General features: G+C 40.1%; 1 protein-coding gene across 1 annotated transcript in view; it reads left to right on the top strand.

Moving 5' to 3' along the window:
- Kat6a (lysine acetyltransferase 6A) overlaps positions 1 to 21,306 on the top strand; it is an 86,292-nt gene that overhangs the window by 51,672 nt on the left and 13,314 nt on the right. The window contains 9 exon segments of the mRNA XM_051170037.1: positions 1,139 to 1,274; positions 2,911 to 3,227; positions 5,463 to 5,581; positions 10,383 to 10,498; positions 14,971 to 15,112; positions 16,798 to 16,959; positions 17,868 to 17,961; positions 20,170 to 20,401; positions 21,080 to 21,302. Coding sequence (XP_051025994.1) covers positions 1,139 to 1,274; positions 2,911 to 3,227; positions 5,463 to 5,581; positions 10,383 to 10,498; positions 14,971 to 15,112; positions 16,798 to 16,959; positions 17,868 to 17,961; positions 20,170 to 20,401; positions 21,080 to 21,302 — 1,541 coding nt within the window.

Below are 21,306 nucleotides of genomic sequence, written 5' to 3' on the forward strand. Positions count from 1 at the left end.
TAGATAGTACTGATATGCCTTATTACTAGTAATGTTAATGTGATCACTTAATTGCAGTCATAAACCTGGCAGGTTTTTCCTTTTACCCACTAACTAGTGACTGTCACTCTTTTCTTGCCTGTGCATCTCTCTTTTTTTCTTTTTTGTCCTTTCGGTTTTTCGAGACAGAGTTTTTCTGTGTAGCCTTGGCTATCCTGGACTCACTTTGTAGACCAGGCTGGCCTCGAACTCACAGCAGTCCACCTGCCTCTGCCTCCTAAGTGGTGGGATTAAAGGCGTGAGCCACCATGCCCAGCTTGCCTGTGCGTCTCTTACTGTGATATCTCCACAATGGTGACTGTCTAGTTCACCATTCTTTGTAAACTGACTAACTGAAATTCTGACTTAAATAATTGCTATTACTTTCTTCATATTTATTTATTAAATTACTTAAATCTGCAGCAAAACATGAAATTTTTTATTCTATGGATAATCTTTCATTGCTTTAATCATTTGGCCATTGGAAATATTTTGACATCCCTTTATGAGTATTTCCTGGCATTGTAGCATTATGTTTGTAACCATTTTAGGTTTTCTCTTTATTGTCCTGGAATCACCTGTTATTCTGTGGAACCTGGCTTTTTTATTGTTTTTGCTTTTTGTTTGTTTGCTTTTGTTTTTTTGAGATAGGGGAGCGTTGGCTGTCTTGGACTTGCTTTGTAGACCAGGTTGGGCTTGAACTCAGAGCTTTTTATTGTAGACTAGTAATTAAGTGCTAATATTTGGGTCCTACTTGTAGAGCAGGATTCCTTTTTTTCAGACACAATGAGAGCCATTACATAGCTCTGGTTGTCCTAGAACTCACAGAGATCTGCCTGCCTCTTCTAGAATTAAAGGTTGCACCACAACACCTGGCTAGAGCAGAAATTTTTGACTGGGAATCAGTGACTCCTGTGCATTTCCAAGTTTCAAGGGTGTATATGCATTTCTCTTAGCTGTTTGTAGATGTTCATGTGTGTATGCTTTTATATCTTTTTTTTTTCATATAAACATTTCATTAGATTTTCACGTTGCTTCTTAACCTTGAGGGATTGGGATATCTGAAACCTTTCAGTATATTTGTAGCTAGACTTTAGTTTAGAATTTTATTCTTTTACAGGTATGTGGATATGTCAGATATGTCGACCTAGGAAAAAAGGACGAAAACTTCTACAAAAGAAGGCGGCACAGATAAAACGGCGCTATGCTAATCCAATAGGACGTCCAAAAAACAGGTTAAAGAAACAAAACACGGTGTAAGTTGTACTTATGGCAAGGTGAGGGGAGAAAAGAGTAGGGCCTTCTCTGTAGTGTAGGAGCCACTTGTTTTCTTTATGAGAAAGAGCTCATTGTTATAACTGGCACTTGTATATAACATGCTAAATTTTACCAAGCCTTTAATAAAGTGTCAGGCAGTACCACTGAGTGCCTTTTATGTTGCCAGTCACTCGCAGCAGCCCAGTGAAGTGGAGGTGCAGCTGTTACTTTTAGTTTTCAAAAGTGGAAGTTAAGGCATAGAGAAATTAATTTGCATAAAGTTATACATTAAGTGTTGAGTTGGGATTAAAACCTAAATCCAGCTGGGTGTGGTGGCACATGCCGTTAATTCCAGCACTTGGGAGGCAGAGGCAGGCGGATTGCTGTGAGTTCGAGGCCAGCCTGGTCTACAAAAGTGAGTCCAGGACAGCCAGGACTGTTACACAGAGAAACCCTCTCTCGAAAAACCTAAAAAACAAAAACAAACAAACAAACAGAACCTAAGTCTGGCACTAAACTGTGATGTTTACCTTTTCCTTATGTTGCTGCTTGGGTGAAAATAGCAAAGAAAGCCCTTTAAGTGTACGGGTCTTTCTGATGCAGCCTTAGTTGCTTGTCAGTAGACATAGGCAGGCCACTGAGCCAGTAACTGAGTTCCATTTTTGTGTTCTCCTGAGATAAAGGGATATAGTTTCATTCATACATATATATGATATACATGTCACATATATTGTAGACTGGGAAACAAGAGTATTTCTGAAGGTGGTGGGACGAGGTTCAGTAGCTTTCTGTCTTTTAGAAAAACTTTTATAGTGATTCACCTTTGGTCGTATAAAAATGTTTTAAATATGTAAAACCTCAAGTGTCAAGAAATTTATTTATGTACCTTTTCTATACTTAATAATATCTTGAAGATGACATAACGGAAGTATATGAGCATGACCTAACATGTATAGCACCAGCATTTTAGTCTGTTTATCATCTGAAATGAAGCTCTAATTTGCCTTTTAAAATGATCTTTTGATTTCTGATCTCTAGAAAGTAAACCTGTCTTTGTTTTAAACAGAGTTAAAAGTATAGTTCTTTGGCACAGTCATCACAGAGTTAGAGGGCTTTATAGCCCAGAAAGCTAGTTGTTTTCTGACCTAACTCATGTGCCAGAGGAAGACTGAGGTTAGGGATGTGATTTGTCCTAGATACATGACTAGTAACAGTTGACATCCACATGTGCTTTAACTCTGACTTAGGGTTATTCCCGCAATAAGCTAGGCGTTCTAGAAATAAATGGTTCTAAGATAATATTACTATTTATAGTTTATAAATTTCTCCCTCCCTCCCTCCCTCCCTCCCTCCCTCTCGTCCTTTTTGTCTCTTTCTTCTGTTCCATTCTTTTTGGCAGCATCTCAGTGCGCAGTTATGACTGTCCTGGAATCTGCTATATAGACCATGCTTGCCTGAACTCACCACAGAGATCCACCTGCCTCTGCTTCCTGAGTGCTAAAATTTCATATAAATATATACTTGAAAGATAAAGCAATAGTTTATTTTCTAAGCTTATGTTATATATTAAATACAAAGCTTATAATGGTTTATTTTTAATAGTTATATATATGTTTTTCCTTTTTGATTCTTTAGATCAAAAGGTCCGTTTAACAAAGTTCGAACTGGTCCTGGAAGGGGTCGGAAGCGTAAACTCACTGTCTCCAGCCAGTCTGCATCATCGTCAGAAGAAGGCTATCTAGAGCGGATAGATGGCTTGGACTTCTGCAGAGATAGCAATGCCCCCTTGAAGTTCAACAGGAAAACCAAAGGGCTCATTGATGGCCTTACCAAATTCTTCACCCCTTCTCCTGATGGGCGCAAAGCCCGAGGGGAGGTGGTAGACTACTCTGAGCAATACAGAGTCAGGAAAAAGGGCAACAGAAAAGCAAGCACTTCCGATTGGCCCACAGGTAAAAGTCTGAACCAAGCTTAGAAACAAAGATATTCCAAAAGTATATTTGCATTAACACAAGTCATTAGAATAGTAAATACCATAGTCATGGTAAAAATTATGGACAAGCCTGGGTGCACAGACCTGTAATCGTAGCACTAGAGAGCCTGAGGCAGGAGGACCACACGTTCTAGACCAGCCTCGGATACATAGTGAGGCTGTGTCAGAGTGTATTGAAGGTACATATTCATATGATGCTGTGTCAGCAATTTGTGGGGGGGGGGGGGCGGGCGGGTGGTGAAGTTGCAGAGTGTAACTCTTGATGCACCATGGCTTTTGGTTTATTTCTGCAGGGAAATTAGAAAGAGCACACAGGGTTAAACTGCTGTTAATGTTTAAGTATACAGAAAAGACCAATATCTGCTGGATGATATGCATGATTTTTTGCTTTAGATCTTAGGGAATGTATTTGCAAGTTTTAATATATTAAGCAGAGAGGGAAGGGGGTTCCTATATTGCTCCAACCTGTTAGCCTATGTATAGACTGACTTCCAACTTTTTCAAAAATAGGAAATAGCTATGGAAAGGGCCAACCCAAGTCAGAGGAAGTTGATTAGCTGTCCAGATTTTTAAAGCTTTAAATAGTCTCTGTTGTGAGGCTTGAATTTAAAGAAAATAGCCATGTTATGGAGTTGAAAGGGGCTGAGAAAATTTGAAAAATAAGAACAAACTGGATCATGGGGGAACCAAAGTTCTAGGGTCTTACTACAGACAGGGTTTTTGTTGCTGTTGTTTTATTTTTTTACTTCATGAGAGTTAAATTTATTGTGTAAAACAATGAAGTTATGAATACAAGTTTTTTAAACCGTATTATTTTTTAATTTATTCTTCTCTCATACAATACACCCTGACCGTAACCTCCCCTCCCTCCAATAGAGGTGGTTTTGTTTGTTTGTTTGTTTGTTTGTTTAAGTTTTAAGGTCTTAACTACTTGAAGAGAATTTCTTAATTTTGGTTTCCTCTCTCAAGTGTCCCATGAACAAGTGGTTGCATTTACCTGCTCCTTCATTCCTGCATATGTGAATGGTTGATTGGTCCTCCATGCTGTGACTTGCTGAGTGGCAGTCAGTTACTGTACACGCTTAAGACTTTCCATGTTAGATTATGCGTGAGCTTGTTTGTTCAGGAAGAAGTGTAATGTGGTCTATTTATGTTAGACTTACAAAAGGACTTGGAAAATTTGCACCTGAAATGGATTAGTAGAACCTCCTGGAAACTTAGAAATAAAAGCTGTTCTAGCAAATGTATAAAAATATGTAAAGAATTAACATTAAGCTTTAATGATTGATGCATTTGCTTCACTAGACTGTATGAGTTTATTTATTCATTGTAAACATTAAGGAACAATTTGCATCATTTTATACAGTGTCTCAGTATGCAATACTAGGTCTGTGCCTGCATCCATCTGTGTTGTGCACTAGGGGGCATTAAAACTACTTGGTTACATTAGCTTGTACTGTCTTTTCAGTTTGAGAATGTTGTCACCCTTGAGTTTTTGTCTTCTTTTTCTTCTTGTACTAAATGAATAACAGAGCCAGTATATGCAGTCAATTTGAAAAGAACTGTCACTGATTGGTCTTTTCAGCCATACTCAAAGAGGAGGTCACCAGCAGTGTCATCTTCAAATGCAAAGGATAATGATCTGCATAATCCCCATACTCCCTTCACTAATTATTTTGCCCAGTTGAGGAAGAGCCATCATTTAGTGGATGATTATCATAATTTTTCATACTTACCCAGAGGATTATCATCTGTGGTCCTCAGGTTTGTGGAGTTTGTGCTTTAACAGGGCACCCAGAATGTGAAGGGAGTTAGTATTTCCTGGTATCAGTTAAAGTAGCTCTTTTGAAGTCTGTGTGGTGATTGTTGACACATTAAGTTCATGCTAAAAGTGTCAGTATTCACACTTTCAGAATAAAATTTCTATTCTTTAGACCCTTTTCTTGTTCTGTCTATTAAAATTAATCTTTTAATGAATTTAAACTTGGTTATGTCATATTTTTAGGAAGACTTAAGACAATTTGGGATTTTCACCAAAGGACAGATTTTTTAATACTTGCGTAATGTTTCTGAGTCAGTTTAGTGCTGTCCTTTTTTTTGGGTAGTACATAAGTAATGTAAGGTCTTCAGGCTGAAAGTTCCTACTAAGTTGAAGACGGTACAAATGACCTGTGAGTCCTTTCTTTATGTGTAGACAATCAGGATGGCTGGGACAGCAAACAAGACAACGAGGAACGGCTTTTTGGGAGCCAGGAAATCATGACGGAGAGAGATATGGAATTATTTCGAGATATCCAAGAGCAAGCACTGCAGGTAAGGTTGCATATTCAGGCTCAACAGTCAAGGAGCTGTAAAACAAAGCAAACAGAACTGATGGTAAAACAAGAGGAGCCATGTATGCTGAAGGAGACGGGGTTGATGAGGATCTGTGGCTCTCCTTGCTACAGAGTTTCTTTCAAACTTCATATGTTTTCCCAAGAACTACATTGCTTTGATTACCAGTGTTAAGGGAGAGTACTATGTACATTGTCTTGCTATAGTAAGTAGAATTGGTTAGTTACTATTATTATTTTTATGTGTATGAGTATTTTGCCTGTATGTAAGTCTGTGTACCGTATGCATGTTTCCTGAAACTGGGGTTACATATACACTGTTGTGAACTTCACTGTGGGTGCTGGGAATCAAACCCAAGTCCTCTGCAAAAATAGGTGCTTTTAGCTGCTGACATAGGTAGGAGAAAAGATTTATTTGAACTCATTTTATGTTGTGTGAGTAAAAACTCTTTAGGTTAAGAGATAGTACATTATGGTTAAAGCACATGACATGGAAGCCAAGAAGAGAGAATGGCAAGATCATGGGTCCTAACAATCCCTTCAAAGGTATGCCCAATGATCCAGCTTTCTAAGCCTCATGCATTAAGAGTTTTTCCATCTCCCAGTCATGTCATAAACTGGCAGCCAAGTCTTTGAACATGCAGCTTTGGTAAAAAGATTGGAGATTCAAACCATAACCTTAATCCTTTTTGTGTATTTGTATAGACAAACAAGCAGCATTCTGGTTCTTTACATTTTTGCCTATACTGCACATTAGAGCCATTAGCTGATTCAGATGTGTCCAGGAGATGACGGAGGTTGTTGCTTCAAAGCCACCATCATTTGGTGTGGTATTACCATAGTCTGTAGACTGAGACTCTGGTCTTCACTTTGCCTTGCCTGCCTTGCCTCAGTCTCTAGATTGTTTTTTACACAGAGTAATTATTTTGTGACCTAAGTTGGATTGTGCCACCTTTTCGCTCAGAGAACCTCCAGTGTCTCTTAGCCCTACTTAGAATTTTTGAAAAACACAATCTGTACAGGTTTAGGTGGTCTTGTGCACGCCTCCCTTTTCAGCTGCTTTCCTTCCCTCTGGCCCAGTGCTACCCAGTCCAGGCACCTTCTGTCCTCACACACCAAATACAGTCTGACCATACATAGCACTTGATGTCCACAGGCCTAGCTGAGTCTACGCTTACTTCCTCTAGGGCACATGCTTTCAGAAAGGCTGTTCCCCAACTCAAACTTACGGACAACCCTATTAGACTGCCCATTGTATCACTGACCACCCCTTTCCTGCTTGTTTTTACTACATAGTGCTCATCATCTCTTGAACTTATCTTGAGGCAATGTCTTACCATGTAACCTTGGCTGCCCTGAGCTTACTGTATAGACCAGACTGGCCTTGAATTCAAAGCCTGTCTCAGCTTTCTGAGTACCAGGATAGATACCAACATACATGGATTTAAGTGCCCTAAGAACAGACAGTTGGTCTTTATTTACTGCCGTAAACTGAGTGGTTAGACTGAAGTCAAGGTTTTGTTTAATGGATGGAAGGTTCTGCTGGGAGGAATAGGATGAGAACAGCAGTAATAGGTATATGAAGAAAAAGATGACTAGAGAGAGTGTGAGGGGCTGCTGACCTCCCAGGATAGTTGGTGTGCCTCTCTCAGGGTAGTGGGCCAAGTACTACAGAAGAACAGCCCAGTAGATTGTGGTGTGTGTGTGTGTGTGTGTGTGTGTGTGTGTGTGTGTGTAGGAATTTAGTAGATTAGCTTATACAATAAAGATTGAATAATCTAGGAGTGGTCATGTGTAACAGCTTAGTAGCTGTTTAGTCCATCATTCTGGATGCTTCAGTAGTCCTAGTCTGGCATTAAAGGGCTAGAAGATTCCTAGTTGCCTCATACTCAGGCCACATTGGAATGCCAAAGAACCTGGAATCCACTGTCGGGGAGGACTGTAGCAGCCAGTGCCATGACCCTGAGTTTAGGAAGATAGGCAACTTTTCCTCTGGCTTCTTTATATTCAGGCCACCAATGGGAGGTCTTGCCCAATCTGAGTGTGGGGTCTTCCCCTTCAGTTAAGCTTCTCTGGAAATGCCCAGCAGCAGACACACCGATAGGTGTGTGTTTCCTAGGGGATTGCAGACCTGTTATGTTGGTAATCAAGGTTAGACAACACATATACACACACACACACCACACACACACCACACACACACGGAGCACTTTACAACCGAGCATAGCGAGACTGGCAGAGGCCCTCAGAAAGGGTTGCCGACAGCAATTTACTAAGCTTTATCCTGCAAGAAGGACATAAACAGCTAGATATTATATATTTAAATCTTTAGCATTTGAAGTAGAAATGAACAGAAATTCTCATATAATGATCTTTCTCCTTGAGATTGATTTATTTAGAATATGTGTGTCTCACTTTGTATTGAAGATGCAGGTAAAGATAAAGATTCAGGAATTTTCTGTCTCCTAAGTGACACAAATGGTAAATAATCATAAACACAAAATACAAATTGATAGTAGAAAGGAAGGAAGGAAGGAAGAGTGCAGTGAGAGATCTAATAGGGCTTCCTGACCTAAACTGCTGGGCTGTGTTCAGAGTGTAGGTAGAAAGTCATGAGCTAAGAGTGAAAAGAAAGTCAGTGAGGAAGGCAGGCAGTGGTAAGAGGAGTGACTCAAGGACATTGCCTAGGAAATGTCAGCAGAAAAAATGAAGGTGAGGAACTAAGTTCGGTATGGAGACACGGGCCAGGAGTTAAGATTGGGGTTTTATCTCTTGTTTTGGGAAGCCCTCATGAATTAGTAAGCTCTGTGGCATTGAGGATTGTTTTTTCTTAGGCTGGATGTTTACCTCAGTTGGTAAGCATGCCTGTCTAGAGTGCACAAAGTCCTAGGGTTTGGTCCCCTGCACCACATAAAATCAAATGGTGGTGATACACACCTGTACCCAGGAGGTGGAGGCAGAAGGGTTAGAGATTTTTAAGGCGACCTTGTAGTAATACGGTAACTGATTGAGCAAGTTGCAAGGGAATAAGAGAGTGCATGTGTATTGTTTTCTCATGGAGAGTCTTGTTGACTTTAAACCTGAGTGAGTGGAAAATTCTTCCTCTGAAGGCTACACAGGGGAATTGGGGGTGGAGGTGGAGTATCTGTGCATGAGCGCATGTGCCAGAGCAGTGCGCAGCACCAGAGGTGAAGGTGTGTGTGGGCAGAAGGTCTGGCTTTTGGTTGTGGTGATGTGTAAACAGCTATACTGGAACTGGATGTCCACATTCTCATCGGGTATCCGACTAGAGGAGCGCTGGACAGCCGATGGCCACACTCTCCCATCACAGGCTGCGTCTCAACAGGTGCATGTTTTAGCTTTTATCTTAGATAATCCAGACCTTGGGAAGGGAAACTCGCGTTCTCGTATTCCCTTACTCTACTTTCCTGTACTACTGCTGTCGTTGTAAGCTGCAAAGGCAGATGAAAAGGTCTTCCTTCCTTCATGAGAATATTTAGAGTCTAGAATGCAGCTTAGAGAATGGCCTTTTACCATCATCTTTGTTGTGTTTCTGAACTGTTTTACAGTTGGAGGAGCCCTGGAACACTGAGTTTTACCAAGGGAATAATAATCTTTTGTTTTAAGGTGTCTCAGAAAGAGCTTCGTCTCACTTGGCTCTATTCCATTGTGAAACCTGAGATAATTCCCTTGGCCTTTGAGGAAAGGGAATGAATAGGAAAGGGAAAAGAGGGATTGTCAAATCAGATGTGGTGAAAAGGTTTCTTTCTTATTAACCTATAAGTATGAACCTTTATTTTTTAGATTTGTTGTATGTGTATCTATGGGCTCCAAAGCAGGGGCTTTTAGTCTGTTGGTTTTAAAAGCATAGTGTGGACGGATACTTTTGATTGTTTTTCTGATGAAGAGTTGTTAATGCTAATATCTGCTCAGCCTGAGTTATAGTTCTGTCATTTTCTTAGGTGAGTTGACGTTGTATAAAATGTCCATGATGAGCACATACACGTATATATGAATTTGTTTCTAGGTTCTGTGCAGAGTAAATCAAATTGCCTTTGAATTTAATGTTTTAAGCCTGACTTTTAAAAGGAACTTGTATTTGAATCTCTGGTGTAGAAAACAAGCAAAGTCATCAAGGCTACAAACACCACTTTCTTGACAACGCACTTTACATTATTATAGGATTGAGGGAAACGTCGAGAGCGTTCCCACTAACAGACAGTAGGAAAAGGTTGGCCTGTGTAAAACAAAGTGTGATCTTGTTTCAGTCAAACTGCACAGCTACTAATGAAGGAAATCTCACATGTGGTGTGGATTGAAGACCTTTTTGGTACTTTCTTTTAATATTGCTCTTAACTATTTACTTTCCCAAGTCAGAAGATTCTCTTCTGTGTGTGCTTATATGATAGTAGAGGTCGTTTGTTTTGTTGTTAGCTAGCAGGAATATTCAATATCTTTCCCTTTTAACCCAGCAGTTTCTTTTAGTAAAAGTCGTTAAAGGAGTAAGCTTAATTGAGGAAAATGTCCAGTCTCTAAACAGATAATCAGTAATACCAACTTGATACGGTTTAAGAGGTTTGCTAGCATCTTCTTCATGGAGCCACTATTTAAATGTAGAGCTCACTTCAAGATTTGTTAGCTTGCTCTCGACTTCTCTTGTTCTTTTACTGATCCTGAAAGACATTTAGATTCAGAGTATCAGTTTTATTAGTGGCTGTTTTGTTTTCAGGTCACTGTATTAAATTTTGCTAACTTGTATAATATTTTTCTTGACTGCACAGAAAGTCGGAGTAACTGGGCCCCCTGACCCACAAGTCCGTTGTCCTTCTGTCATTGAGTTTGGGAAGTATGAAATCCACACCTGGTATTCCTCTCCATATCCTCAAGAGTACTCAAGGTATGTTTTCATCTCTTAAGACTTCAGAACTAGACGGTATCTGGTGGTGTTTGATCTAGTTCATCTTACGTTTGAAAGCTTTCGAATGTCCACGATGGCAGCATGCTTTAATAGCTGCTTCATTCTAGCTGGCGTTAGCTGTCCAATGCCCATCCAAAGCTATTGTTTAAAACTATAAACCGTATTGACTGACTGATACTTTGTGATATTTCCTTTAAGGTAGTATCATGAATAGCAACAGTTACGCTGATTTATAAGAAATAATTAAATTATATACAGGAATGATCCATTTATATTTGTGTGTGTATGTATGTGTTATGTGTGCATGTAAAAGGAAGGCAAGAAATTGATCAACTTGTATATTACCCTGCTAATTGGTGATTTATTTTTTTGGAGTTTGGAATAGCTATGATCTTGTATGATCAAAAAGAAATAGGCTAAACTTTTATTTTCTTCATGATATTTTAAAGTTATTTTTAAAAATAATTTTACCATATTTGTATGTGTGCCATAGCATATGTATAAGAATAGATAAACCATGCTGGGCGCAGTGGCGCACACCTGTAATCCCAGCACTCGGGGAGGCAGAGGCAGGTGGATCAGTGTGAGTTTGAGGCTACCCAGAGAACCCTGTCTCGAAAAACAAACAAACAAAAGAGAGAGAGAGAGAGAGAGAGAGAGAGAGAGAGAGAGAGAGAGAGAGAGAGAGAAAAGAAAAGAAAGAATGGACAAACAATGGGAGTCAGTTTTCTCCTATCATGTAGATCCTAGGCATTAAACTCAAGATTATTTTGTTTGCTGAGCCATCTTGTTAGTTCCTTTTACCATCATTTTAAAGCAAGTTCTTTATAAGCTATCTGTATCACAAGTATTAACCTGTCAGCTGTCCAAGGGTGCAGATAAGTTGAAGCCGTGTGTACTGTAAGGGGTTGTAGAGAGTCAGCCTTTGTACTTGCAAGAGATGATGCGGGCACAGCTGTGGACTTTTGCTTTATAGACATTGAACGTATTCATGACATTATTGCTGTGTATTCTGGTAAAATTGTTACTAGAACCATTTTTTAGGGGTCCTAGTTTAGTGAAGGAGTTTATTTTTTATTTTTTTAAAGGTTTATTTATTTATTATTTAGACAGTATTCCACCAACATATGACCCTGCACACCAGAAGAGGGCACCAGATCTCATTGTAGATGGTTGTGAGCCACCATTTGGTTGCTGGGAATTGAACTCATGACCTTTGGAAGAACAGACAGTGCTCTTAACCTCTGAGCCATTTCACCAGCCCTCGTGAAGGGGTTTATATTGCCAGCAGAAATAACCAAAAAGTATAGTGAGAATCATAATAAAAGGTAGAACTATATAGGCAACTTCCTTACAGCAGTATCTTAGACATTTTTTGTATATTTCCTTACTCGTTGTAATTCCTTTAGTTTTCCATGAGAAATATCCAGCAATGTAATAGTGTCTTTACTAATAACAGATTTTGTTTTCTGTCCTTGTTTTCATTTGTGCAATTATGGTTTTAAAAACTAAAAAGATCTGCTCAGTTCAGTTCAGCTGAGTTCTCTTTGAGTTGAATAAAATGCCTAGAGATCTTAGATCTTTTTAATGTGTTTGTGGTACATGTGCCTTTGTGTGTGCATGTTCATCTGTGTGTATGGGCACATAGGTACCTGTGTGCACGTGCATGTAGAGGCCCAAAGTTGAGGTAGGGAATCTCTCTGTATGATTCTTCATCTTAGTCTTGAGACAAGACTTCTTAGTCAAACCCAGCTCACGCAGACAGCCAGCTTCATTAGCCATTTTGCTCAGTCATCCGCTCTGGCTGAAGCAACAGGTGGGCTAGCAGTCCTAGCAGACACCTGTGTGGGTCTTCTTGCTTCCATGGCAAGCACAGTCACTCCTGAGACCTGCACAGCCCAGAAAGCATACCTTTTCACACGATAAACCTCTGTTCTTAAGTTTGGAGGCCCCTACTTACTGTTTTATACTAAGTTATTTCTAGGTTAATTTCTTACTGCCTTTAAAACAAATTCCAAGTTCCATAGCATGCAAAAACGATGTAGCAAACAAACAAAAAACAAAGGATCATGAAAGAAAAAGTTAGTAGGGGGGATAGGACTGTGCTTGAAGGCATGCTGCATAAGATCCAAGTATCTGGGTCTATGCCTTGCATATTATTTTACCTTTCCCTGACTCACGCCAAAGCAAAGTAAAACAGCACTAGTGAAGCAAGGCTGTATAACATGGAGAGGGCCAGGCAAAGAAACTGATGCCCTTGAGTAGCCTCCACTCGAGCTACTCTTAGATTAGCTTCATGATACCCTCTTTGCTGTGAGGCTGATTCCCATGTAATAAAAGTAGCTTAAGAAGTTCCACTGTCTTGTGATTTTCTTCTGTCTTGGCTTGAGACATAGACTATGAGATTACTGCTACAACCAGATTTGCTTGATCTCAGTTATTGGAAAAGAAGCCACAGTCTTTAGGGCCTTGACTATTAAATAATAATGAGGTAAAATGGAAGAAAGGAAAGTAAAAATGACTGCTATAAATATAGCACAGGTAACTACACCAGTTGAGCTTGATAACCAACTAAGCATCTCTGGACTAACTGTGTTAGGTGAAAATTTATATCATCTTTTATAGACTTTGGTCCAGTGAGCACAGTCAGGAGAATAGAGTTTATAGGTGGCTGAAATAGAATGTGAGCCCACTTTACTTTTCACTTTTTATTTTATAGACAGAGTTTTCCTAATTTGTGCTGTTCTTGCTTGGGCCTCTTTAAATAAATTTAAGAGGAGGTGTGTGTGTGTGTGTGCGTGTGCGTGTGTGTGTGTGTGTGTGTGTGTGTACGCGCGCACACAAATGTGGAAATCAGGAGACAACTTTGTTGAGGCAGGGTTTCTCTTGTTTCTGCTGCTAGCTCTGTACGTCAGGCCAGCTGACCCAAAAGTTTCTGGGAATTACCTATTACCAATGTAATCTTGATTTTCTTTTTTTTTTTTAACCTTGTTCTTTGTTCTGATTTGGTTTTCCATCTTTTTTGGGGGTTTGGTTTGTTTGAAACAGGATCTTGTTGTGTAGATTTGGCTGGCCTGAACTCAGAGATCTGCCTGCCTCTGCCTCCCAAGTGCTGGGATTAAAGGTGTGCACCACCACACCTGGCTTTTGTCTTTTATTTTTATTTTTAAAGCTAGGAACATAACCCAGGGCTGCCTTGCACTTGTGAGTGCTCTACTACTGAGTTAAATATACAACACCCTTCCCCTCAGCATCCCACTTTTTGTGGGTCCCAGAGATTTTATTTTCTCAGGTCATTAGGATTGCAAAGCTATCTCACAGCCCAGGGTGATGTTTTCATTTTTGTTTTAAGTCAGAATCTCACTATATAGCTTTTGCTGGCCTTGAACTCACAGAGATCTGCCTACCTGGCCTCTGGAGTGCTTGGATTAAAGACAAACACCACTATGTCCTGCCCAAAATAATAAACTTTTGACTAACAGGATTTCATACATTATTTGTTTTTGTTGTTGTTTAAACTAGACAAGCATGGAAACAGAACTTTAGGGTCAGAAAGGGTATGGTATACAGTATTGCTTAACTTTCTAAACATCTTCGGTGTTATAATTTTATCCTTAAAAGCACTTACAAATTATGTTCTTACAGTATACACTTCACGTCCATTTTGCCCAGCACTACATACACACTTACAGGTCTCTAGCACAGAGTCTGACATCTGGTAAGTATTCAAGAGCTTATTTCCTGAAATCAAGAGATGAAAGAAGAAATAAATAAGGAAGGAATCATGAATCTATAGCTTTATTCTACTTATTGGAGAGTCTTTGAGGAGTAACAGTATGAGAATTTTTTTAAGATCTGTTGATTGACTTTTAAAGATAGGGAATTTTTAGTTTAATAGGCATCTTGATTTCTCACATTTGCCCTCCTGCTACTTAGTTGGTGGCTGCTATCTAAAGTTTGGGGTGTCCCCCTCCTCCTTTCATAGAAATAATGCTTACATTCTTACACCTTTTTTTTTTTTTTTTTTGGTTACTTTTTGTTTGTTTTTTCGAGACAGGGTTTCTCTGTGTAGCCTTGGCTGTCCTGGACTCTCTTTGTAGACCAGGCTGGCCTTGAACTCACAGCGATCCGCCTGCCTCTGCCTCCCGAGTGCTGGGATTAAAGGTGTGTACCACCACGCCCGGCTTGTTACTTATTTTTATTTTGGGGGTAGCACACATAGATGTCAGAGGACAACTTGTAGGAGTCATTTCCTTCTACCATGTGTGTCTCGGGAGTCATACTCAGATTGTCAGGCTTAGCAGTAGGTGCCTTTATCCACTGAGCCATCTCCCCAGCCCTGTTCTTTCCACTCTTTAACATGGGTGGTAATGAGACACAAAAAAAGTTAAGAGTCGTGAAAAATTGAAGATCTATAAAATATAAAGCCCTATTTTAATTATCATTTGCAGGCTGCCTAAATTGTATCTTTGTGAGTTCTGTCTAAAATATATGAAAAGTAGAACTATTCTACAGCAGCACATGAAGAAATGTGGTTGGTTCCATCCTCCTGCCAATGAGATTTACCGAAAGAATAATGTTTCTGTCTTTGAGGTAAGGTAGCTGTCTAGTGCCTGTCTCTGACCATTTCCAAACCAGTGCTCTCTGTGCTACGTTGTTGTTCACTCACTGCTAAGTCAGATAGTTGATGGGTGTGAGAATCAGAGTCAGGCCAGTCCAAATGGCACTCAGTCCATCAGCTTAGCTTTTACCATAAAGCACTCTAGTTGCATTGATTTAACACATCAGTCATAGTATATGTTATTATGTTATGTTTCACTAAAAGGGGAAAATACTGCTAACTAAAATGTTTAAGATTTCAGTTGACAAAATGCCAGCCAGTTTTTATATTATGCTAGGATGTGATGAAAATAGATTTCAGAATCTGTGAAATATAGCATTTAGAAAGTATTTATAAACAAGGATTATTAGTTTATGCCTACAATCTCAGAAGGCTGAGGCAGGAGGATTGCCATGAATTTGAGGCCAGCCTGAGGTACACAGTGAGTTCCAGGCCAGCCTGAGCTACAGTCTCAGGAGAAAAAAAGCAAAACAAAACAACAGTAATAAGTGTTTTATTATTCAAAAAGAGCGTCTTATGGAAGTATGCTTAGTATCATTAGTAAATCTGGCATGAGTTGTACTACGTCTGTGATTCTGTGTTATCATTAACAATAGTCTTTAACTTCTTGATGCACAGCTGTATGATTTGAATGCCAAAACTTGAGTACTTGTATGTTGGGTCCTATTAATTAATGTAATGACAGATTTTCAGATGATCTGGATCTGCTCAGTCTCTCTTCCTGGATGAACCATTTAGTTCATCAGTTAGAGGGGAGCACTTCACCTGGGAGTCAGAAGTGTCAGATGTATTATACAGTGCTGTTTGAGAGTACTCAACAGCAAATTGCTTCTTGGCCTTTCCATATATTAGTTGGTATGCGTTATATGAGAAATCATATTAAGGCAGATCATCTGGGAGTGCAGTTAGTGTGGCAGTGTCTTGAAATAGCTTGTATGGGGCTCCATCAGCATTTTCATAAAAGACACAGGGATGTGAGGATGGATAGAGCATGGTGCTCCTGATCTTGGCCTCTCCCTTGCCAGGTGCTTACCTAGGACACTGCTTGGCACTTCTGAGTGGTAGTAACTAGCACTGTACTTCTGTCTGGGGCTGTGCCTGACCATGGTAGGCAGACAGTTCATGCCAGACTGCTTCGGGGATATCAATTTCATCATATTTTGTTAAATACTTTAGAAAATGAAGGCTGTCACCGAAGTATCCCTGAAGTTAGTTTTTAGGAAAGCAAAAGTACCATTTCAAATCTCGGTTCTCTCCCCCATCTTTATCTAGTCTGCTTTGTTGAAGTTTAGTGTCTTATGTACAGCATCCATCCTCACACCCCTGTGTCTTTTATGAAAATGCTGATGGAGCCCCATACAGGCTATTCCAAGACACTGCCACACTAACTGCACTCCCAGATGATCTACCTTAATATGATTTCTCATATAACGCATACCAACTAATATATGGAAAGGTCAAGAAGCTGTTTTAGAACAGCAAGTCCCATTGCACTGCCATTTCAGAAGTTAGCCTTGAGGATGTGTGGTCTGACACCAACAACTTTTCCTAGGCTAGATGAAGGGTACCTAGCGATGCCTGGAGCTGATGTATATGATTCCAGAACCAAACGACATTTTACTGACCACTTTTTTGTTTTGTTTGTTTTTTTCTTTAGGTTGATGGGAACGTGAGTACCATTTATTGTCAAAATCTGTGTCTCTTGGCAAAGTTGTTTCTTGACCACAAAACACTCTATTATGACGTGGAGCCATTTCTTTTCTATGTTCTAACACAGAATGATGTCAAGGGCTGCCACCTTGTTGGCTACTTTTCTAAAGTAAGTATGCCAGTTTAAAGTTCTTGAATTCATGTAGAAATCTGGGACATCTATGCTGGTTCTCAGGAGGGATGCAATAGAATTTAAAACTTTGTGGGTACCTTTTAGTTTTTTCAGAAAGGAAATAGAAGGAATATTTAAAAACTTACCAAGTGCTAGAAAATGCCTAGTAACATTCAACAGACTATTCTCCTAGGAGAAAGAACTATGGTAATACTCGAGAGGAAAAGCTCTAAACCGACCTCTAGTCCCATGACGATAACAGGTAGAACCTGTGAAGTAAACACCAGCATGACCTCTGAGTTCTTTATGAACAGAAACACTGTTAAGTGGAGGTTTAGGCGTGGAAATGTAATTCTAGTCAAACAGTATGGCAGATGTACTCAAAAAAGCAAGTCTATGATAAAGTTTTAAGTGTGCAAAACAGACTGCTGGAAAGTCCTAGCTTTATAAGAGCTCTTTGGGGCTATTTTTCTAGCAAAATAACATTGAAAATGCCTCAGCTTTTTTATGAGAATGTATTTGTGCTCCACACTTAGGAATATTTTGTATATAGTTTGTTCATATTGTCTGTGGTAACCTGCTCTTTGTAGCAGTGCAGAAGCTGCCTAGAATACTGCTCTGGCATGGGGCTGCCGACCCCTGTGAACTTAGGTTCCTTTGCTGTCCTTGGGATCAGTTTTGGTTTTAGTGGCAGATAGTTTTGGATGGTATTATCTTCCAGGGATGGTTGCTTTGCATACGTGGTAGTGATGAGTATTGTCCTCCTTCTCCCAGTGGCCTTTTCCTGATGTGCCTTTGCTATTCCCCAAGGACTATGACTGCTTTTGGCTGATAGTGTTTGTTTATTAATGATTTAGCTTTGCCAATCTATTGTTCTAAAACCTGGCTTTTGTTTTCTCTACCAGGAAAAGCACTGCCAACAAAAATACAATGTCTCCTGTATAATGATTCTTCCCCAGTACCAACGTAAGGGCTACGGCAGGTTTCTCATCGATTTCAGTAAGGACCGTATTAACATATTTTCTCATTTTCTCTTGTGGCTTCTTGTATTTCTTTGTTTCTCTCTTTTAAAAAGTTTATTATGTCCCTTCTACCCGTGTGTCCTGGACAGTGGACTCCGGTTATCACCTTGGCAGCTTTTACCCACTGAGTTGTCTTTCCATTTCCTCTCATATTGTTGGGTGCACTTCTTAAACTTAAAGCCACAGTCCTTTGCTTTTTGGCTTAGCACGAAATATTTTAAAATAACTAATACCAAATATAGTTTCATGGGAGCCAACAAGATGGCTCAGTGGGTAAAGGCACTTGCCGCCAAGCCAGATAGATGGCCTGAGCTTGATCCCTGGCACTCACATGGTGGAAGAGGAGAACCACCCTCTGTAAGTTGCCCTGTGACCTCCACATGCATGCTATGGCTTGTGCACACACTCTACACACATATGCATACATGTATACATGTAAAATGATTTGTTTGATACATTTTTCATGACATCAGTAGTAAATGTCTTTAGTGTGCAACTGTTGATTTCCTGTGGAACTTAGTTTTATGGTAACACTGATTCACAGCAGTGTTGGGAACCCTGTGTAACTACTTAGTGTCTGTAAAGAAGCGTAGCATTACCTCTTTTCATTGTTCCATTATCTGAGTAACCGGGTGTGTTCAGTTTTGCTTCTACCTAGTGTTAAAAAGTACATAGCACAGCTTTGAATGCCCTAAGAAGAATAAGTGTTACAGAAAATAACTTCATGTGAGTTAAAAAGTGAGCGCTAACAGTCTGAGGAGGTCATGGTAAAGCATGTGTTTGTAACATCCTGTTTCCTGATGACAATCTTAGAAAATACTGAAAAGAGGCCATGCAGAAATAATAGGTCAGACTAAGGATATTTTGTTTATTTTGTCCTCCCCCCCTCCCAATATGAATCCTGGCTGGCCTGGAACTCACAGAGATCTGCCTGCCTCTAGCTCCCAAGTACTGGAACTATAGCCATGTGCTACCGTGTCTGGCCAAACGTAAGAGAGTTTTGATTCTAGTCCTGAAAAACCAATTCTCATCTGAGCCATTGAAGCTTATTTTACTTGGCTTTTGACCACACTGACTAATTTGTGTGTATGTGGAGTTGGACATGGGTGTTGCATACCTGTAATCACAGCACTAAGGATGCTGAGCCCCAAGTCCACTCCTGGCTACACAAGGAAGACCATATCTCAAAACGAACAAGCAAAGTGAAGGAAATATCACACTTACATGTATCAGTGTTCCTGAGGAAATATCACACTTACACGTATCAGTGTTCCCGAGGCCTGTAAACAAGTGTGACGACAGGCTGTTGTATTTTTCCAGATTTTAAATATTCCTTAGTGACAAAACTATTTCATTTCTACTCTTTCTATTTCAGTAATTTTTCTCTGAAAACTTCTTCCCTTTCTCTTTATTTCCAGTTATTGAAAGCCATGCACTAAGTTGGAGGAGAGAGTAATGTCATAGCATGCTCCCCCTGGCACACGTACCTTCCCAATGAGGGCCTCTGAGCAGTGACACCAAACCCACCCACCTGCACTCTCTCACTCTCTCCTCTCGTGCATTATATCACAACTACACTTTACCCTTCCTCTACTCCTCCCAGGCCATCCCCTTACTTTGCTATTTCATTTCCCTTCAATAAATAAATACATAAATAGCCAACTTAACAAATTACAATATGGCCAAGCATGAACCCTCACATCAAGGCCCCCTGCTGTCCTTGGGTCACATATAGTAGTTGCCCTCTATAGATCCAAATAAAATGAGGATTTTTTTTTCTGTCCCCTCTAGTCTAGTACATGGAAACTGAAAAACATTGTTACTTTAATCTTATTAATGCAGCTTATTGATAGAAACATTTATTTTGTTTTTAGCAGTTTGAATATTTAACAAGGTGGCATATCAACGATAGACAAAATACCATTAGCCTAGTACTCAGTACACACACACACACACAATCTTGCCTAGTGCTCAATACACACACACACACACACACACACACACACACACACACACACACAATCTTGCCTGCGTGTTGTTTTTGAAGTTGCTTTACAGGTGTAGTCTTCAGTTTTGAAGGAACTTGCCTTTGGAGTTAACATGAGGCTAGTTCTTGGATTGGTTGTGTAGAGGAACATTGTTATTGTTAAGGTCTCTGACACATTTGTAATTTGGATTTTTTTAGGTTATTTGTTATCAAAACGTGAAGGCCAAGCAGGCTCTCCTGAGAAACCGTTATCAGATCTAGGTCGTCTTTCCTACATGGCATATTGGAAAAGTGTAATATTGGAATGCCTTTATCACCAAAATGATAAACAGATCAGCATTAAGAAGTTAAGCAAATTGACTGGAGTTTGCCCTCAAGACATTACTTCCACACTCCACCACCTGCGAATGCTAGACTTCCGCAGTGACCAGTGAGTGTCACACCCTCTGTATACTTTCAAATATGACGGCGTCAACAAGGCGGTTGAGTGGTTAAGGGGAAGGTGATGGTGCAAGTTTTGGATCAGGCCAGATCCCTGCTGCAGTTCACTGAAATGGCACCTGTGCTACTTAGTCATCACTTCTTTCTGTGGCATCTGAGTCTGATGAACATACAGAAACTGTTTCTAGTCTATAAGCTTTACAGCTAAGCCACTAAATTGTCTATCTTCTAGTTTACCCATTTATCTTTTAGGAAGCTTCTTCTAACATGAAGAAGCAGCTCTAAAAATCATATCATTGAGTAAAATATGTTCAGTTGACCTCATTACCTGCCTGTATGAGTGGCACTAAGTGGAGTACATAGTGAAAGGAAGGGCAGGGTTTAGTTTTGCTTTAAGTGATCAGGGAAAGGCCACAAGGGGGAAAAACACTTGAAGACTTGGAAAAGGAGCTCAGTTGAGCACGGGTGAGGTGCGAGTCAAGGGGTGGGCCAGCCTGTGGCTGTTCAGTGGCGTCTGCCCCACTTGCCTGCCCTGCCTCGCTCATGTACTGACATAGTTACATGCTGTGTGGTTCTTAGTTCTGGGGTCTTTGATGGGTCACATCCCCTGTTCATTATCGTGTGTCTTATACGTTGTTGATTGCTATAAACTTTTCTCTGGTTGTAGATTTGTGATTATCCGCCGGGAAAAACTTATCCAGGATCACATGGCAAAGCTTCAGTTGAATCTACGACCTGTGGATGTAGACCCAGAATGCTTACGCTGGACTCCGGTCATAGTCTCCAACTCTGTTGTCTCAGAGGAGGAAGAAGAAGAGGCTGATGAAGGAGAAAAAGAAGAGCCCCTAGGCCAGGAAAGAGAGCTAGAGACTGCTGGAAGGGTATGATCTGTTT

Source organism: Acomys russatus, chromosome 27 (genome assembly GCF_903995435.1).
Source record: "Acomys russatus chromosome 27, mAcoRus1.1, whole genome shotgun sequence".
Lineage (NCBI taxonomy): Eukaryota > Metazoa > Chordata > Mammalia > Rodentia > Muridae > Acomys > Acomys russatus.